Source organism: Astyanax mexicanus, chromosome 5 (assembly GCF_023375975.1).
Source record: "Astyanax mexicanus isolate ESR-SI-001 chromosome 5, AstMex3_surface, whole genome shotgun sequence".
Taxonomy (NCBI): Eukaryota; Metazoa; Chordata; class Actinopteri; order Characiformes; family Acestrorhamphidae; genus Astyanax; species Astyanax mexicanus.
Window position 1 is genome coordinate 31,487,423 of NC_064412.1, and position 20,147 is coordinate 31,507,569.

Below are 20,147 nucleotides of genomic sequence, written 5' to 3' on the forward strand. Positions count from 1 at the left end.
CAAATTAAAACCATATAATGTTGGTATGTACATACGTGTACATATTAATAAAGCAACATAAAACATAGGAACAATACAAGGAAATATTAGTATTATTAATAGTGTTGCTTATATAGCATATATATGGGGCATATCACATATAAGTATTTGGAACACATGAATACAATGCATATGGGTCATATTTTACTTATTTATTATGTTGTATTTTCACATATACAATGAGTATGGGTTGTATTGTTACATATAAAATATACATTGCTAGTAAAACATATACAGCTCTGAAGAAAAAAAGAGACCACTTAATGATTGAGTTTCTTTGATTTTACCAAATTGAAAACCTCTGAAAAATGTGCAAGAGGAAGATGGCTGATCACAAGCCATCAAACCAAGCTGAACTGCTTGAATTTCTGCACCAGGAGTGGCATAAAGTTATCCAAAAGCAGTGTGTAAGACTGGTGGGGGACAACATGCCAAGATGCATAAAAAGTGTGATTTAAAAAAACAGGGTTATTTCACCAAATATTGATTTGAACTTGTTTTCTTTGCATTATTTGAGGTCTGAAAGCTCTGCCCCTTTTTTTATTTCAGCCATTTCTCATTTTCTGCAAATAAATGCTCTAATTGACAATATTGTTATTTGGAATTTGGATAAATGTTGTCTTGTAGTTTAAGTGGTCTCTTAGTTTTTTCAGAGCGGTATATGGGGCATATGCATTGGAACCAATTAAATATTAGTATAATATTATTCTTGCATAAATAAAAAAATAAGAATAGTTGTATAAATAGCATATAAGAAATGTATTTGGGTTTTTATTTCATTGTATACTATTGATAGAGTTGTATTGACACATTCTGATATTTTTTATTGATTTAAACATCGTGATCTTCAGTCATCCACTAAATGTTAATATTAATTAACTTTGGTCAAAATAATGCCGCATAATGCATTATCAATTAAAAACACTCCATACTGTGCAGTCCTAATTCATCCTGATTTGAGAGTTAGTGTAATTCATGCTGATTTTCTTTAGATTATTTATCACTCCTCTGTAGAAATAAGTGTTCATGTTTAATAAGTGTTACATGTTTGCCTATGCTTTTTCATGTGTTTTCTCTAATGTATTTTATTTTTCTTCAAATTTCCTGCAGCAATTTGGAAAGATCCTGGACGTAGAGATTATTTTCAATGAGCGAGGCTCCAAGGTATGAGACCCACGCTGCGGTTTGTAGCGCTGCCTGAGAACATTATGTGAAAATGTAAAACAGAGTTTAAAATTCCAGCTTTGACTCTTAGGTCATGTGCGGGCCGTGCACTAAAACATCTGAAACTAAGCCCCCACTCCGACACCCACATACACTCTATAGACATTTATCTGAACAAAAAGTACATAGCGCTCTCCTGCGCTCTCTCGGTTGCTATCTCTCTCCCCCACTGCAGTATCTCATTGCCCTTGTACTGGTTTTTCTTTCTTTTTTTACCAGTATTGTAACACAAATGACTAAACATTTCATTGACTTCCATTTCTTCTGCTCGGAAAAGTAGCTTCCGCTTGGTGTTCTTACTGCACTCGGGCAGGAGAAATGAATTGATTTGATTAATTCGGCTATCCTGGAGTTGAGAGGGAATGAGAAGTATCGACTCTCCAGCCTACAGCCTTCGTTTAGCTAAATGGAGTGGCAAACTGCAGTAGTTCGACAAGCTGCAGATGGGTTGTGCAGTAGGAAGGAGACACCGGCTGCCAGACTGAGCTAAATCACTGAAATGAAACCAGTACAGAGCAATATCTGTGTGTTGTACAATTTTAGCCTATTATTAGTATCATTATTATTGTTTTTTATAATGGTACTTATCCATACATGTATGTTATTATAATGAGACGCATAGGTAGTCAAAGGTTTGAAAGTATCTTAAATTCAGTGGCTTTACATCATTTTAAAATGTTCTGCATTGTAGATTAATACTAAAGTCATCCAAACTATAAAGAAAAACATATGAAGTTAATTAGCAAGCAAAAAATAATAATAAACCAGAATGTTTTCTATTTTAGATTCTTTGAAGTAGCACCTCTTGCTAAGATGGCAACTTTGCACATCTTGGCTGGATTTCTTGCCTCTTAATGTGTTTGAGAGCATCAGTTGTAAAGTTGTAAAGAGTTAGAGCTGGTATATAGTGAATAGCTCTATTTAGAGTAATGTTCTAATTCATATTATGGCGAGATCTACTCAACTAAGTAACGAACAAAAATCAAGATCATTCAACCTGAAAAAAATTAAGAATTTTAAAAGTATCCTCAAAAACGTTATGATGAAACTGACTTTCATCAGGAACGCTTCAGGAAAAGAAGACCAAGCATTACCTCTGTTCAGCTTCAGAAACTGCAAGTTAACAGCACCCCAGATAAGAGCATCTCAATGCTTCATTTTGGTTATTTTAACACTTTTAATCACTCCATGATTCCTTATGTGTCCCTTCATATTCTGGATGACTTCAGTATTTATTTACAATATAGGGAATAAAATCTATACATTGAATGAGAAGTTGTGTCCAAAATGAATGGCACTATATAATACAAGTAGTTTAAAATAATCTATCTATACATAGCTGATGATGAACCGAAGTCCCTGTGTTAGCTCACAGCGGCTTTACACTGGCCCGGGGCTATAGGGATTCCTCCTGTCTTATGATAGCTTTAAGCCAATTTGTCTCAATTTTGTGTTTTGGAATCTGTGCCTGTGCTGCTAAATGTGAAATTTTTCGTGTAGTGATGGAACACCATTTAAAACAATGACTATGGCGCAGTAAAAGGTGAAAAGGGGTGAAGCTTTAAAACCTGCTCCACCAGCAGTCACTAAGGACATCCCACTCCCAGCCTCCTACAGACAGCAGCTGAGCTGATCCTTTAAAGACCTGCCGTCTGACGGATGCACTTCCCAGCAGATGATTGGATTTTAACAGTAAAAGCTTTTAGTTAACAGGTGGATTTTCTGTATGTTTAGAGCTGCGTGGAGCCGAACGCTGAGAGCAGAATGACGGGGCAGGATGCTTTAGCAGTAATTAGCTCGAGCCAATCTTTAAAGCACTGTGTGCTGATTTGCAGAAAGACTCACTCACTCAGTGGAATTACTGGAAAGTGTCATAGCAAAAAATGTTCAAAGCAGTGTCCTATAATGACAATAATTTTGCAACTGTAGTTTTTGTAATTGCTTTTCTTTTAAAAGCAATCCAAAGATACATTAAGGCTGATGTATTTATGCAATGAGGGGAAAAAATATATATATTTTTCATTTAGTTAGTTTTCAGAGCAAAATAAATATTTTGCTTCATCTCTGTTCTGATATTGATATTTAACCAAAGTTCAGTGCATCCCTACTTTAAAGATGAAGTTTTTAGGAGTGTACATTTTACACACTTTAAAAATGATGATATCAGTGATTAGGGCTGCAATAATTTGTCAATATAATTGCAGTTGTTGATCCTAAAAATGTATTGTATTGACAGATTTCAGAATCGACTTTTTGGTTTATATGGTTATTTGCTGGAGGCAGAAACACAATGGGAGAGGGGTAATAGACTCACAGTTTAACGTGGTCTATATCTCCAAAAGTGACTAACACGACAGATTACATATTTACTCCCTAAATATCAGTACTTTCTGCATTTAATAATCATCTGAGCATTTAAAGAGCATTTAAATCAGATCTTGCATATTAAAGAGATGGAGGGCATGAGGAAAACAGCAGAAATCCTGGACTAATCGTCAAATAGAGAAAAAAAATCACCTATCAGGGGTAATGATGATGAGATTTCTCACATTTGAGCCAGAGTGAGTTTACAAATACTTACAGTATGCTGGGTTACCATGGAAACACATGCTGGAGCCTCAGCAGCTGTCACTGAACAGGCCTTCTAAATAAATAAATGGAAAACAGTAAATGTCCTGAAGTAAACAGATCAATAAATAATACTGCTTCTAATGCAGATTGCAGAACACACAGTACCTACCAGAACCTGGAGGAATGTAAATCAGTGTAACTGATGGAGCTATTGGTTCGCATTTTGAGATTTTTAAATTTTCTTTAAAGTACCGGTAATAGTTTACATTCACATGTATTTATGGTTAATGATCAGCCAGCACTTTTGGTTTGTTTTAGTTTTAAGCTGGAGAAATATTTTATATCCCACTTCCTTTTTTTTTGCCATTTTTTTATCCCATGTTATTCAATTCTGACATTTTACAGTTAAAAATAGATTACTTAGAACCCTGGGTCATGTTGCTTGCCATCAGCAGTCAGAGTCCGAGAGAGCACAATTGGTAATGCTCTTTCTGGGTGGGTAGATGGAGCTCTATCCCCTCATCACTCCCAAGGTGTTTTTGGTCAGCACAGGCATCCTCTGGTAATGCTACATCAGCAGCAGTTCAAAAAGAGTTGGGGCTGGCATTACATGTGTCGGAGGAGGCATGTGCTAGTCTTCACCCTCCCGGTGTTGAGGGGATTACTAGTAATAGGGAGAGTCAAAGTGAATGGGTTGGGTAATTGGCCTTCTAAATTGGGGAGAAAATAGCATAAAATAAAAAAAAGGATTACATACTATTACATTGTACCCTGTATATATCTCTTATATAGCTAGTCATTACAAGATGTTGGTTTCACCAATATTAAAAGTTATGGACCCATTTATCCCAGTTTTGTCTTAATGGCAGTATAAATTTTATTGGCTACCTCATAACACACCCGTGATTTTATTTATTTAATTTTTTAAGTTAATTTTAGTCTTGTTTCTATTAATTAATTAATTTATTTTTACTTGTTTACATAGATTTAGTATATTTAGGTTTAGTTTGGTTGAAATTGGTGACAATTGTACAGTGTTGTAAAGCCTGGCATCCCTTATACTAAACTTAAAACTAATATGCATCTATAAATTAATCTGATATTAAATATTTCTTTGCTGCATCACTGATTTTGGCCTATTCCTTTCACCTCCTTATAAGTAACACTGGAAATGTCTAAATCTGTGGGTGGATAATATTGGCTGAATATTGCCTTTATGTAAGCACTGAAACAAGCTAAACTTTGTCTTCTTGATAGTGTCATTGGATGATACTCAAAATGTTCTAAAAGGCTTTAAAATCTGACTAATCTTACAGTTTTCTTTTAACAGTCTTAATAATGAAAGAGATTTAACTTCAATTACTCTGCAAAAATATATGTATATATTTTGGAGTGAAATTTTTTTTAACAATTCGTTTACAAGTCTCCAGAAATCCTTTCATCATGGTGCTTCTTGTTGTTCTGCGAGTTGTTTTGGAAGCAGAGAGCTTGGTGATCGTTCAGTTGTCTGATCAATGATGTCACTGTGGACCCTCAGGGCTTCGGCTTCGTGACGTTCGAGAGCAGTGGGGACGCAGAGAAGGCCCGAGAAAGGCTGCATGGCACCATCGTGGAGGGCAGGAAGATCGAGGTGAGTTTTTCTTTTCCCCTTTCTCTCTCTCGCTCTCTCTCTCACTGTCTCACTCTTTCTCTCTTTTCTCTTGTGATTGTCCTCACATCTTTCACACCAGTGACTGACTGACTGCTGCTCCGAGAATGTGCCTTGTATTGCCTATGCTTCTCTAGTCCAGCCGTGTGCATGTGTGTATGCGGGTGTATGCGTGCGTGCGCTTCTGTGTGGAGGAAGGCGTGAAGCATGTCTGGAGTGTTTGGCATGTCATCTTCAATCGAGTCTGAAGTGCATGGCAGAATGTGGATATTTTATTTGTTACTGTTCATATTTTGGGATGTCAGGACCGGTTGCACCAGCAGGGACTTGGGTCAGAAACTGAGTTGGTTGTAACTTTCTGGGCATGTGGCTGAACTTGAAGACTATTGCACCAACCCTGAGTTAATTATATGCAGATAACACCACTTGTTCATCAGTTCGTCAAAAAGATGAAACAAAATACTTTAGGTAGATTTATTTAACCTTTACTGATTGATCAAAATTCAATCATCATCAAAAAAAAAATGGTACCCAGAAGGAAGTGTCAGATTTAGGAAGAAGAATTCAGGAACAAAAAAATGTTTTTTTTTTTTTTAAACATACACATGCATTGAACACTACTTCTGTATGTGTAACACAACATGCCAGATGTTTCGGCATGGAGTTGTAGAGGTTCCTAATGGTGTCCTTTGTTATTTAGGGATGCATGAATACCAGTAGTGGTATCTGTGTTGGGCCGATACCATGCTAATGTACTCGTACTTACCAACAAGGCCTGATACCTAGTGCACATTGCTACGTTAACGAGCACTCGAGCATCTGTGTCTACAAGACAAGCATTGTCCTGCTTAAAGAGTGCATCAGGTCACTGGTTGCAGGACATTGATTAATAGTAAGTCCAGAGATTCACAAAACTTCTGCAAGCCAACAAAATAAATATTTAGGTTGGAGCAACAGTCATGAAGTAAAAATAAAGAAGAACATAAAGCGAAAGAAATGCTCTAAGCTACTACCAACTTGCTTAGCGTTTAAGACTCGTTGGTGCAACCGCTCCCTCTTTGGTGGCTCTCTCTCTTGGCTGCTGGGCTCGGACCACCGCTGGTAGGCTGTAAACTCCTGGTTCTAACGCATGCGTGGTTTGCTTATTTTCTCCTGGGAAACACAGTAGCATGCTAGTGAAGCTGCTAGCCAGTTCCGTTCCTGGACTTGACCTGTTCCTTGCTCTGTTCTTCTTGCGGCACGGCGTTGCTTATGTCGATCTGCGAATACCTGTTGCTTCTGTTTGTATGTTTGGTTTGATTGTAATTTTTTTTTGTATATGAATGTAAACTAGATGAATTGACCTAGAATGTAGTCGGTGTATCTGTCTGCTCTGTCTTTTCTATGTTTGTTTGTTTTTTTGTTTTAAACTAGCGCACTATGCCACTGGGTTTATTAGGCCCATGAATGTACATTGTGCCTTGGAAAACTCTCTTCACTGAGGCTGGCAGTGCCATAACGCTGGTTGGTTGTTCATTTCGTTTAATGCTTGAGTTTGACTCTTCTTTTGTGGACTTTTTTTTTTTTTTTTTAGAGGCTAGCCCCTTTTTTATTGCTTGAAGTTTGTGTGGTGTGTGTGCGTAAGTGTGTGTGTGCGGTTGACCCTTCTTTCTTCATCTTAGTGACCTGTTTTAACGCATGGAGGTTGTGTGTGTGTGTGAGAAAATGGATCTTTCCTCTCCTCTCCACAGACTCTCATGTCATGAACTTTTCTGGGTAGTTTCACGCGAGACATTTAGATGTTTAGTGCTTAGGAGTGGATCGGCCTTGTTTTCGTTCCTTTTCTTTCTTTCAAGCCCACCGAATACTTTATTTTCCCCCAGAATGCTCTCTGCATGGTGTATTTCAGAGGCTGTGCTGTAGTAGTGTGTGTGCGTGTGTGTGTTTGGAGCACTGGGAGAGGGTGAGGAATGTAGTTGTGCATTTAGTTCAGCGGCTGAGTTTGATGATTGTGTCTGTTTCCTTTAAGAACCGGTGAAGATGTTGTTATATAAGTGCATGATGCCTGGAGAACACTCTCTAGCTCCCCCTACTGTCCGTGGCTGCTTGTGTTGGCTGTAGCTGGCATGAGCCTCAGACTCTCCCTCTCTATCTCTATTTTATTTTAACTGGAGCATCTCCACGGCTCACAGGGGGGAGGCAGTGCTCGTTTTTGGAGCTGCGTGTCTTTTATTTTTTGTTGTTGTTGTTTTTGCATGACCTTCTCTTCTGTTTTGGTTCCACTAGAACCCTTTAGAGCAGAACTGAGTTTAGTCCATTCCGTAGAAAAGCAGCAGACCAGCTTTGTTGTTGTTAGATTGCAAGTTTCTTTGATTAACTGATTTACAGTAACTACAGTTGCATTTCCTTTGATTTATTGTCTTTGTGCTTTTTATTTTTGTACCACTTATACCTTACCGTGTAGCTGTGAGGTGAAAGAGAGCAAGAGAGAGAGATGATTAGACAGCCAAACTCTTCTCATATCTGTCCTCTTGTTTTTCTGATCCTCCTTTCTCTTTTTTTTGCTTGCTGATCTTTCTAATACTTCATTTTTTGATTGTTCAAAAGCCACAGTCACACTAAACATTTGTCATTTGTTTCTTGTGCTGTGAAATAGTTGTGGACTGGAGATTTTAGCTAAGGTGACAAAAATAACAGTAAAAACACAAAGTAAATAATTATATCTGATAGCTTTATCTCTGTTCAGAGCTGCACTTTGTTTTTAGCTAGTTTAGTAATCTTCATGCTGGGTTAAGCCTTAGTTTTAGACTTAAACTTTACTTTATTTTCCCTTTTGGGCCACCCAAAACTGCATCCTGTTGACAGAGTAGTACAATCACTTGCAGCTTGCCACAGACGCAGTGCAATACAATGGACATAAAACACTGACTTCCATCATATTTAATTAAAAGCAGGCACAGTAAATAAATAAAAATAACCATATAATAACCTAAATAATCTGTTGGAATTAAGAAATGTGTAAATTGCAGGTACAAATTAAATCATGTACCTATTTGATCTACACTTTTACCCTCTAAATATTTTTCTTCTCGAATGGGAGAAGAAAATGATCTGGATCTAAAATGATTCTCTTTGCTAAACTAACAACAGACTCCTTATAAATACAACATTTAAATTGTTGATATGTTTATTCTAATAACTGAAGTAAACAATTCAAGCAGTGATATGCTCTCTTGATACTGGCAAGAAAAGAAAACATGTAGAGCTGCTTTGGTTGGATCACTGTGTGGAGCTGCATGTAGTTTAAAGCTAGCTTGGCAATTAGCATGATGGCTAAAGCATCTGTGGTCCCAGTATTTCAGGGTATTTTTGTGATAATCATATTTTTGGCAATATGAAAAGCAATAAAAATATATATATTTTTAATTTCAATACTTTAATACTATTTTAATACTACTGTAACAAAATGTCTGAAAAAAAAACAAGAAACATTATGTGTTGTGTAAATAACAGTAACTTACCAAGGTCAAGATTTAATATTACAATAATAACAATAATAATAATAATAATGATGATGATGATGATGATGATGATGATGATGATGATGATGATAATAATGTATATAATGTAAAAAAAAACTACTACAAAACAAAAGCTCAGAATATTAAGTGCATGTATATTAACTTTAAAAATATATTTTAAAGCTACAGACTTATTTCAAATCGGAACACTGCTGTTATCACAATAATATAATGTTTTAAATTCTGACTACAACAAATGATACAGTATGGCACATCGCTAATGAGCAGTAAAAGTTTGAGACAACTAATTATCTAATAACTTAATACTGACTGGAAAAGTAATGTTCTCCAGTCACTGCAGAACAGTCATTGTACAACCACTATGGTTTGTTAGCATTAGCGGTGTGGAGCTGCTCTAGAAGCTAGTTTACCACTTAGCTAGCTAGCATGCTGGCTAAAGCCTCTGTTATGAGCGGTAACGTTAAATATGTAAAGAAGGAATTATATATTATAGCCTAATAGTTATTAAGCTTGTGTGGAACTGTGCTTAGCTGTGATTAGCAGACTAGGCTAGGTAATGCAGCTACCAGAGTTAAAAAAAAAAAAAAACAAACAAACATTATGCTGTGCAATTAAATACTTACCAAAGTATTGTTACTTGGAGCCTAGTTGAGGCTGAGGTAAATTAGCAGATATCATACTGGTGTTTTTTTGTGTTGTTTTGTTTTGTTTGTCAGCTACCCAAAGCTTGTAAGATAACTTGGTGATTAGCATGTGAGCTACACAGTAAAACACAAAGGTGAACATAATTAAGCCAAGGAATTGTTTATATATCTTACTGCAGTTTTAGCATAAGCTGTAAACTATATAACTACAGCTGCCCTAGCTGAGGCAGTGCACAGTATTTCTTTTTTCATCTGAGGTAAATTAGCAGATAGCATACTGGCTAATTGCCTGCAGAAAGATACAGACAAAATACAGTCTCATGACTGACTGTGTGTATCAAGTCTTTGTCTGTTTTATTAGTTTATTTAGAGCCAGTGGGGAAGAAACAGTCATGCTGTGACCTCTAACATTAACATCTCCTCAGTTTTGGGGCTTCAGAACAGGGCTGCTAAAAGTTTAGCTTCCATGTCAAAATTTAAGAACGCTGACAGTCGCTAAGGCTAAATGCTAATGAACATAAAATCACTTATTGCAGCAAATTCTCTTAAAGGTAAAGACATTTCAAAAAAGTCTCACAAAAAAATCACAGACAGAGCTTAGTGTGACCAGCTTTTCTTATCTTTTGTTTGCTTTTTCTTTCTCTTTTTTCATCTTTAATTATCATGTCTTTTTTTCGCTTGTCTTTTTCTTTTTATTTATAATCTTTTTTTATTCTTTTTTACTTGCTTTTTTTAACTCTCTCCCTCCCTTTATATCTGTCCTCCTCCCCGCCCTTTTTCAGTCCCTTGCATCTCACGTCCAGCTTCATATCTATTTTAGCCTTTGATGTCATCGTTTTTGGCCCTCCTTCCAATGATGTCAGTCATTTGTTGGCATGTTAAGGATGACTCGCTGCACATAAGCATCCATGTCACTTCCACTTCCACTCTTTTTGTCATAGGTGTGAGTGTGTGTGTGTGTACGAGATTTTGCTCCATCAGTAGATCCATCAGTAGCTTCATTCCAGCTTGTGCAGTCCAGGCTGCTGGTCATGCCTTTAGAACATGCACTGATACATCAAAGCTTTTAGAAGTTATTATTTGGAGTGCAGAGTGTAGAGGGGTCCTAAAAGGCTGGTTCAGCCGTTTACTATCCCCCCATACCTCTCTCACTATCATTCCATCCCTAACCGAGACTAATACACTGCTTGTTTATTCTTTAGCCTTCCTGCTCTAAAACACTGGATGGCGACCTAAATCTCATGTTAGTGTGAGACTTCAATTCAACCTATTCTTTTTTTTTTTTTTGACCCTTAAGTTTTTGCTTGTGCCCATCCTACCCCACCCCAACCCCTTCCTCCACACCCAACATGATATATATATATATATTTTTTTTCAACCTTCCATTCTCCTTTTTTTTTTTTCTCTCTCTCTAAGGCCTGGTTGTTTTCTCTCATTATTTGTTATATTAGAGTTTATTCATTTATTTATTTATTTGTTCGTTCATTTATGTAGGCCATTAGCCTATTCTGTTCATTTTTTTTATCCTATTATTTTTTTTCTTTCTGTTCTCCTGACGACTTCTGTGTGTTGTTATTGTTATCGTTGTCAGTCTCCACGGTTAACCGCTCGCGTGTCGTCATGCCGTTTCCTGGCACATGGTAAGTGTGTGTATGTACGGCTTCATTCCTGAACCAAACCCACAAACTCCAAACTCAACCCTCTTTCCCCTTACACATCCCTCCCCATACACTTCCTCCCCACCCAACCCCACCCCACACTCACCGCTTGCTAAAAACACACCCAGCTCTCTCTCTGGATCAGCTGACCAGCTCTCAGCTGACCACTGTGGTCTTTCGCCTGTTTTGATTTTAGCTTATGCTGCCAGGCTACTCGGGCTATGGGGCGCGGATGGTTTGATCAGATGTTTGATTTGCACAGTTTCCCCCCTTTTCACCCCAAATGTGGTCAAACCTGGTGTCTGAAGCTTTTCCTTGAGTTTTGCACTGCCAGTCTCGTCTAGCTAACAGGTAATGGATGTTTATACCCCACTAATTTAGCATTGAGCAAATCTGCATGCACAAATCATCACACACTCGCCTTAAACCATGTCCAGTTAAGCATTGTGTTTCTTAACTGGTCATCTAACTGATGTTGAAAATGTGAGACCTGGAAAATATGATTTTTTTTTTTAAAATTTGTGATAAATTGCATTATAATTCCACTATTCATGACACTATAGACTTAATTTGCCTCATTTACATGTAGGTTGGTTGTAATTCTGGGTGGACAGGAGAAACTATAACAGGGTGATTTAGACAGCCAGCTCCAGTAGGAGGCACCAGTAAAATGGCCTAAATAAAAAGTAATTTGCATTTTTGGCCCCAGGAAAACATAACACTTGGAAAAGTATATCTAAACTATATTTATCTTTTTTATGTTCTTAGTATCTTGTTAAATTGATATGTAATTAGTTAAACCAATGTTTACAGTGTTATCCGCTCAGAAATAAGTTTATTCTATATTTGTGATATAAGGCTGATATATTCTACATAAAAAACGGTTATTGTCAGTACTTATAGATCACTAATGTTTCATTACCGAGACAGATTTAGATTTTGTTTCCACATGTGTTTCTGTATATATTTAATGTTCTTAGTATTAAATTTACAATGTAAAAAGAAAACACGTTGAATAAGAAGAATGTGTTCAAACTTTTGACTGGTACTGTATTAGTTATAGAAAGTTGTAGATCCCAACCTAAAATAATAACCAATGTCACAATTTTTTTTTTTCTTTGTTTTTTTCTTTCATTTATTTATTTTTAGTCTTACGTCGACATTCATTCATTCCCCACCCTAAAAGATCTGCTAAGAACAAAACATGTATTGATCTAATGTGAAGTAATGGTCCCACCTCCCTGACATACTGGCCAAAATTCCTCATGAAACAAACAAACATCAAAATTCCAGGAATAGCGGGCTGCTCTACTACACTTTAATATAAAACAGTAGCACTCTTGACTCTATTCCAATTGACTCTGTAAACTGCATTGGACTTTGTTGTTAGAGATGGTAAAAGAAAGTTGGCATTTTGCTGCTGTAATTACAATGTTTTCATGACAGAATTTGCACAAGACTCTGAGAGTCATCCTTCTCAAAACCAAATCATTACCACACTAATGACTCATGTACATTTTATTATGTATCAAATGTAATATTTGATAATTATTACTTATTGTCTTGTATAAAACAGTTTTTCATATATTGGAAACGTATGATACATTGCCCAGCCCTAAGTTTAATGCAGTATAGTTTTAAGTTGTTTAGAGTACTGCCAATAGAATAAGAATCTCTGAAGCAGATGAGCATGAACCTCTTGACACCATGCCTAATGCTATGCATGGGCTAGGCTAGAGATGGTCATAAAACCCTTTAGTATTGAGCTGTGAAGCAGTAACACTGTGTTCTTTGGAATGATGGTGCTCCATCCAATACTTTTGGGATGAGTTGGGGGTGAGGTGGGTTGATGATCATCCAGCATCCTGAAGTCACTAATGGTATTACATCACAATCCTTACTGCAATGCTTCCAAGTCTAGTTGAAAACCTCTCTTCTACATCAGCAGTGTTAATTTACCATGTAATGTAATAACATCTATTAGTGTTCTCCTCCAAGAGTGTTCATCTCTCAAGTATAACAGTTTGGAAAAATGCAGCGATGCTCAGTGCATCCCCCCATCCCAGGAGTGGTACAACCTGATGGTGGGTGGGAATTGGCATTGGGTTGGGCGAATTGGCCTTAAAGTTGCCCCCATCGTCCCATACTTGCGTTAACGAAACAAACGTCCTACACCAAAACACTTCTTTATGCAATTGACTACATTTGGCGTGAGTGGGAGGATTGACAGAGGTCTGATAAATAAGACTTTTGGATAAACCATTGCGTTTGGAACACAGTGGGGCATCCCGTGGTCCCGTGTTGTGGTTCTGCACCTCGGCTGTTAGCAGCCTCGCGCACTAGGCCTCTCCCGCGGGCCTGCTGTGATGTTTTATTCAATAGAGCGGAGGATCTCCAGGAAAAGAGGGAAGAAGAATCTTTATTAAATTACAATAATGAGCCTCACGTCTAGAACACCTGCCAAGGACCACAGGCTACTGACAGAAATGATCTTTTCTCTTCCATCTCCCTCTCTTCCTCCCCTCTTTCCATCTCTCTCTCTCTCTCTCTCTCTCTCGCGCTCTCTCTCTCTCTAGCCCCCTCCCCCCTTCTATTTCTCATCACCATTAACACCATCACTTCCCCCTCCACGCATCGACAAGGCTAATGAGATTCTTCTACTAAATCTCTTCACCCCCCGTCTATCTATCCATCCATCCATCCATTCAACCATCCAGCCTGTCGTTCTAATGAGCTCTGCCCACCAACCCAAGCCTATTCATCCCCCCCCCCCCCAAAGACACATTTTTGGGTCATTTTTAAAGCATTGCATCATCTGTATATCTATCAATCAGTCTATCTATCTATTTATCTATGTATCTGCCTGCCTCTGCAAACCAAGAAGCCTGTGTAGCTGTTGATTATTGTGTAGGATGTTACTGAAGCCCCGCCCCCCCTCCCCCTCTTATCTCTCTCTCTCTCTCACAATACACACACACACACACACACACATATACATACATACACACATACATAAACACATACACGCACAGATTGAAATTGTCTCTCAGGCGATATTGCTCCCCTTATATTCATGGGGGGGGGTGTTTGTTCATTTATTTATTTATTTACTCTTATTTTTTTACTTTTCGGCTAAACCCTTTTTGGAGCTTGTGTTTTTGATCTGTTTGTGTGGGCGCGTGTGTGTATGTGTGTGACGACGGTGTTTGCATATTGGTCTTTAAGTGTGTGACGGATCAGTGTCAATGCCTGCCAGTGTTTGGCCTTCATGATTTGATTTGTTGTGTCGTGTGGCATATGCATCTCTCTCTCTCTCTCTGTCTCTCTCTCTCTCACTACCTCTCTCTCTTTCCCCCTTCCTTTGCTGTTCTTCCATTCTTTTTCGTCTCCTCCATGACACCCCCTCCACTCAAGGTCTGCTGACAACCAATCGCAGGCTTTCTTTCGTTTGACGCACTCTGGCGTTCGTTCTTGTTCGTGGAGAAGAAAAAAAAAAGAGAAGTTCTGTATGGGTTTGATTTTCTTTTCTCGTTCTAATCTCTCGTTCCTTTCTCTTTGCTCTCTTTTTTTCTTTCCCCACTATTTCTTTTGCTCTATTTCTCCCCCCTTCATTAGTTTCCCCACCTCTTTTCATTGAATGTTTAAGGTTTTTCTTTCCTATACTCCCCTCATATTTCTCCCTCTCCCATTTCCCATCTGTTTCCCCTCTCTTTCTCTCTTATTCTCTCTCTCCTTCTGTATGAAGCGTTATGAAAGGGTTTGAGGTCTGGGCTGCAAAGTGTCTCTTTTTTTGATTGGTCCATATGCCGCATCCGATGCTTGCTGATTGATTGGCTGGTGTATGCTCATTCCTGGTCATGTACTGAACTGTAATTGGCTGAATGTAATCTCTGCTGGATGGTGTGCACTCTCTTTATCTCTCTCATTCTCTCTTTTTACAAATCTCATCATGTCTGAACTCCTGTTCTCTCTTCTCTCCCATTTTTAGAGATGGAATGCACTGTTTTTCTCTTGTTTTGGACCTTTTTTGCTTTTACACGAAATTGATTTCTGGGTCTTTTTTGTGTTTTGTGTTCCTTCGTATCCGTTTGTTTATGGATCTGTGTTTGATGATCACTGGGGAAGCTGTGCATGATGGAAAGAATTCTTTTAAAAGCAATATAAGGGAATATCATTGAGCTCACAATTTCTGCTCCTCAACAACAGTGTCAAACCTGCCCCAAGGAAATCTGCGAAATCTTCAAATGAATTTCCAACATTTTACTGTATAAAAATATCTAACTGCTTTTAAACCGTGGGAGATTTTGAAATTCCCACTGTAACTGCACACGCATGATGCTAAAGAAAAAAAGAAAATATTACAAAACATTGATTGAAGCTAAATTAGTCTGCTAAATGCTGCTGTTCTGTGTTTCTGGAGTTGTACTGATCTGGTTTCTCCTTTTTTCTCTTTCTTGGGCAGGTAAACAACGCCACAGCTCGAGTGATGACCAATAAGAAGCTGGTCAGTCCGTATGCCAACGGAGAGGGACTCAATGCTCTGCCTTATGGTAAAATATGCACACGTTACTTTATTTGAAAGCAACTAGTCTTTTATCCTTATTATATACTCACTTGGGTCATTTCAGTGGTCTTAGATTATGGAGTGCCATGAAAAGACATTAAAATACCATAGGTTATTTATACACTATCACTGATGCATTGTTTTACTCTTTAACATAATGTGAAATTCACTGATTTAGAATGTAATAATAAATAAACAGAAATGCTCCAAAATTACATGGAATAAAATATTTTCAAAATGACTTCCTTTGGAAGTTAAGCAGCTTTTTCCTTCCTATTACATTTTTCATTTTATTTACATTTAATACATTTTTATCTTAACCTGCATGAATTTTTGTGAAGTAGTTTAATACATGTCTTTTAAAAATGTTCCTATTCATTAGGGTTATGTTGTTTTCTGCACACACAAACACCTGTTTTAAAGCAAGTCTGTTTCTCTCCTCTGTTGCGTCCCCTTGTTCCTAGTAGCTGGGTGGAAGCTGAGCCCTATGGTGGGAGCAATGTATGGCCCAGAGCTCTACGCAGGTGAGACACTGGGTATTAGCTATTAGCTACACACATTTTGAAATGATAAGGGCTATCGATTATATATTAATATTCATGATTTGCTGTGATTAGTCACGATTAATCATGTTTCCTTTTTAACACTGAAACTGTTAAACAGGCAGAAGAGGAAGAAAAATCATACTTTCATACTTATGCAGAAGCTGCAGTGTTTGTGTGAGAGAGAGGGGGGGAAAGAGAGTGAGTGTGTGAGAGGGAAGGAAATGTGGAGAGTATCCATATTTAATCCATATTTCAATAGAAATAAAAAGTTATCTACCTTCTGCACTACTGAACAGTAGCAACCCTGTGTTTACATTCCTAAATCCTGCTAAAAAACCCTACTGCCTCCCCAGGCTCTGTAAAATATGTGAATTACAGCAGGACATTGGGGCAGAATCAATATCAATACAGTATCTAACAGCATCAATATCAATACATGTTTTTTCTCTATTTCAGTTCCCGGGTTCCCGTATCCCACAGCGGCAGCTGCGGCAGCCGCCACTACAGCTGCCACCTTTAGGGGTGCTCACCTGCGTGGCCGTGGTCGGCCTGTTTATGGTGCCGTGCGCGCAGCTGTCCCACAACCAGCCATTCCAGCATACCCAGGGTAAGACCCATACATAGAAACGCTCATTTATTCATATGTACATAAATACATATACTTAGATGCTATTGTACACACATACACACTCTATATAACTCACATTCAATAAACATAGTATATGCATTTCCCCATGTAGTTCTGAGGGGTAACAGTCCTTCACAGTTTTTTATTATTAAATATATTATTTTATTATATTATTTTATTAGCTAATTTCTTTTGTTAATTAAGTAATATAGTATACACACAAAAATCTCGACAATCTTAAAGCAGTTTCCAAAAACAAAGGTAATGCTGTTCATGTATAATTTATAGTACACACTAAATTATCTTTTAGCTGTTATTCAATCATTTATAGCAGTTACTAAATCATTTATAGCATTTACCAAATCGTTTTTAGCAGTTATTAAATCATTGGTTAACAACAAATTATTCATATATATAACTGTTATAATCCTAGTTCAAGTAGTTGAGTTAATCTTTCATTATCTAAAATCTAAAAAAATAATACTGTGAATGTATATTACAAAATGTAGTTACAAAATGTACTGAGTCACAGCAGTTTGAAGAGTGCACACAGCAGCTGTTTTAATTTCTGCACTAAAACTATCTATAATACATTCATATTTTGTAATTAGAAATCAGTAGCAATTAGATACTTTCTCATAACTTGTGTCATCATCATTTCTGCATGTTGCATGCATCATTTTTGGTGTGCTGTGATTCAAACCAAATTGCTAATGTACATGTGTGATTTTAATCTAGTCACATTAGAAGAACCAAAAATGCCAGTTTCATTTACAAGTTAAGTTTTTTTTTGTGCCAGAAATATTTATACTATTGTATTACCACAAGAAAAGAAATACTGCAGACACTCTTAAAGCTGCTCTTTATAATGTTATTAGAATTTCTGGCATGTTGAAGATGATAATTAGCTAGAAATTAAAAATAATGAAAGTGGCATTTTTTTTTAGCACTGCATGTGTGTGTACTAATTTCCTCACATCTTTTTCTCTTTCCCCCCCACCCTGTTTTTCTTTTCCTCTGTTCATCATTCACACGTCTCCTGCTTCTCCTCACACGTCCACTTGGTGGCCCTCTTTCCTCGCGTTTGCCATTTTTTATTTGTTTTTTCTTCCCTCTTTTTTTCCATCTTTTCTTTACCCATTTCCTCATCTTCCTCCCTTTCCTTCTCCTCTTTTTTTCTCTTTCCTTTTTCTATGTCTTTCTCTCTATCTCTTGCTCTGTCTCTCTCTCTCTCTCCCAGCGTGGTGTACCAGGATGGTTTCTATGGGCCTGCTGACCTCTATGTAAGTATTGTTCCCACTCTTCTCTCTCTTTCTCCCATTCTTCCTCTTTTTTTCTCCTTCACTCTGAGTCAGAGTGGTTTGTAGGATGTGTGACAGTGAGCACACTGAGTCGTCTCATTCTGAATCATGCAAAATCAGCTCTGCAGTGTCGTGAATTACCGCCATGCTACTGTTATGATACAAATGAAATTCTATAAAGATACGTGTCATTTTTTTCTTTTCTTCTTTCATTCAGTCATATCAACATCTCCAAACATTATGTGTCTAAAGAATTAATCACAATAACTCCAAAATAGATGCTCTAAAATTAGATATATTACATTTAAAGGGGAATTCCACTGAGAATTACCTCAGAGAGGAAACATAGTGGTAAAAACAAGAGATCAGGTCTTAAAATTGAGACTGGAAATAATGTCTATTTACGGCAGGCAGACAGTGCTATGTTGGATCAAAGCAACACAGTGGTAAAAACAAAAGACAGGTCTTAAATCAGACTAGAAATAATGCCCATTTATGGCAAGCAGGGGGCGCTTTGCTGAAAGAGAGCAGCACAGTGGTAAAAACAAAGGATTCGTTTTTAAAACAGACTGGGAATAATGTCTGCTTATGATAGGCCGAGGGTGCTGTGTTGGATCAAAGCAGCACAGTGGTAAAGACAAAGAATTAGTTCTTAAATCAGACTGGGAATAATGTCAATTTATGGCAAGCAGAGGGTGCTTTGCTGAACGAGAACAGCCCAGTGGTAAAAACAAAGGATTAGTTCTTAAATCAGACTGGGAATAATGTCAATTTATGGCAAGCAGAGGGTGCTATGTTGGAAGAGAGCAGCACAGCAGTAAAAACAAAGGATCAGGTCTTAAAGCAGACTGGGAATAGTGTATGTTACCAAGAGGTCACCAGAGGGTGCTGTGTTTGAACAGAGCAGAATTGTGTCTCACTATTATAGCACCTAAAGGGCAACAGTAGAGGGCACTGTTTTGGAATAGGGCAGCACAGTGGTAAAAAAAAAAGGAATGCAGGCACTGTATTTAGATTCTTAATAAATAAAAAGGCCATGAGATTAATGTATAAAAGCATTAGAATTCTACTGTTTTAGCATTATATCAGTGGTATAACTGATCTTAAAATAACAGTAATGTAATTAATTAATCAGTTATTTATGGGACAATATGTTGTATCCTGGTAAGAAATGCAGGCATTGTATTAAGATTCTTAATAAATGAAAAGGCCATAAGAGTAATGTATAAAAGCATTAGAATACTGTTTTAGCATTATATAAGTGGTATAACTGGTCTTAAAATAACAGTAATGTAATTAATTACAGTTTTGCATAGAAAAAAAGGAATTCCCATTAAATAAAAATGTTTTTTCTGTATTTTTCTTTATTTTTAAGCTTTTGTTTGATGGATATAAGAAATATATTAGAAGTCAGAACTTCATTGTGCTCTCGTTGCATGTTCAGAATAGACGACTCTGTGTGTACGCGAGTGCGTGTGTGGCATGAAACTGAGCGTCTTTGTGTATTTATGTGTGCGTGTGGACATGACTGCGAGAGTGTGTGCGTGAGTGTGCGCGTGCGTGCGAGCGCACGTGTGTGTGTCCAGGTTGACGATAGCTCTTTCTGTTCTCCCCGTAGAATAGTGTTTCAGGACACTGTGGTTAGTAGCAGATTGCCGCAGGTAGGGTCTCTCTGACGGATAGTGTGCATCTCTCGTTCTGACTGACTGATTGATTTATTAATTAATAAATTTGTTTGACATATTGATTGTTTGAGATTGTTTAATGCGTTTCTGTTTCCCTACTAACTCACTGCAATCTGACA

General features: G+C 37.5%; 1 protein-coding gene across 7 annotated transcripts in view; it reads left to right on the top strand.

Moving 5' to 3' along the window:
- rbfox2 (RNA binding fox-1 homolog 2) overlaps positions 1–20,147 on the top strand; it is a 75,037-nt gene that overhangs the window by 48,828 nt on the left and 6,062 nt on the right. For 3 of the 7 annotated variants that reach the window (XM_022675515.2, XM_007231332.4, XM_049479084.1), the window contains 6 exons: positions 1,150–1,203; positions 5,372–5,464; positions 15,768–15,855; positions 16,334–16,393; positions 16,871–17,021; positions 18,283–18,325. In XM_022675515.2, coding sequence (XP_022531236.1) covers positions 1,150–1,203; positions 5,372–5,464; positions 15,768–15,855; positions 16,334–16,393; positions 16,871–17,021; positions 18,283–18,325 — 489 coding nt within the window. Of the gene's footprint in view, positions 1–1,149; positions 1,204–5,371; positions 5,465–15,767; positions 15,856–16,333; positions 16,394–16,870; positions 17,022–18,282; positions 18,326–19,961; positions 20,005–20,147 lie in introns of all 7 variants that reach the window. The other 4 variants (XM_049479083.1, XM_022675514.2, XM_007231334.4 and 1 more) reach the window with 4 other exon arrangements.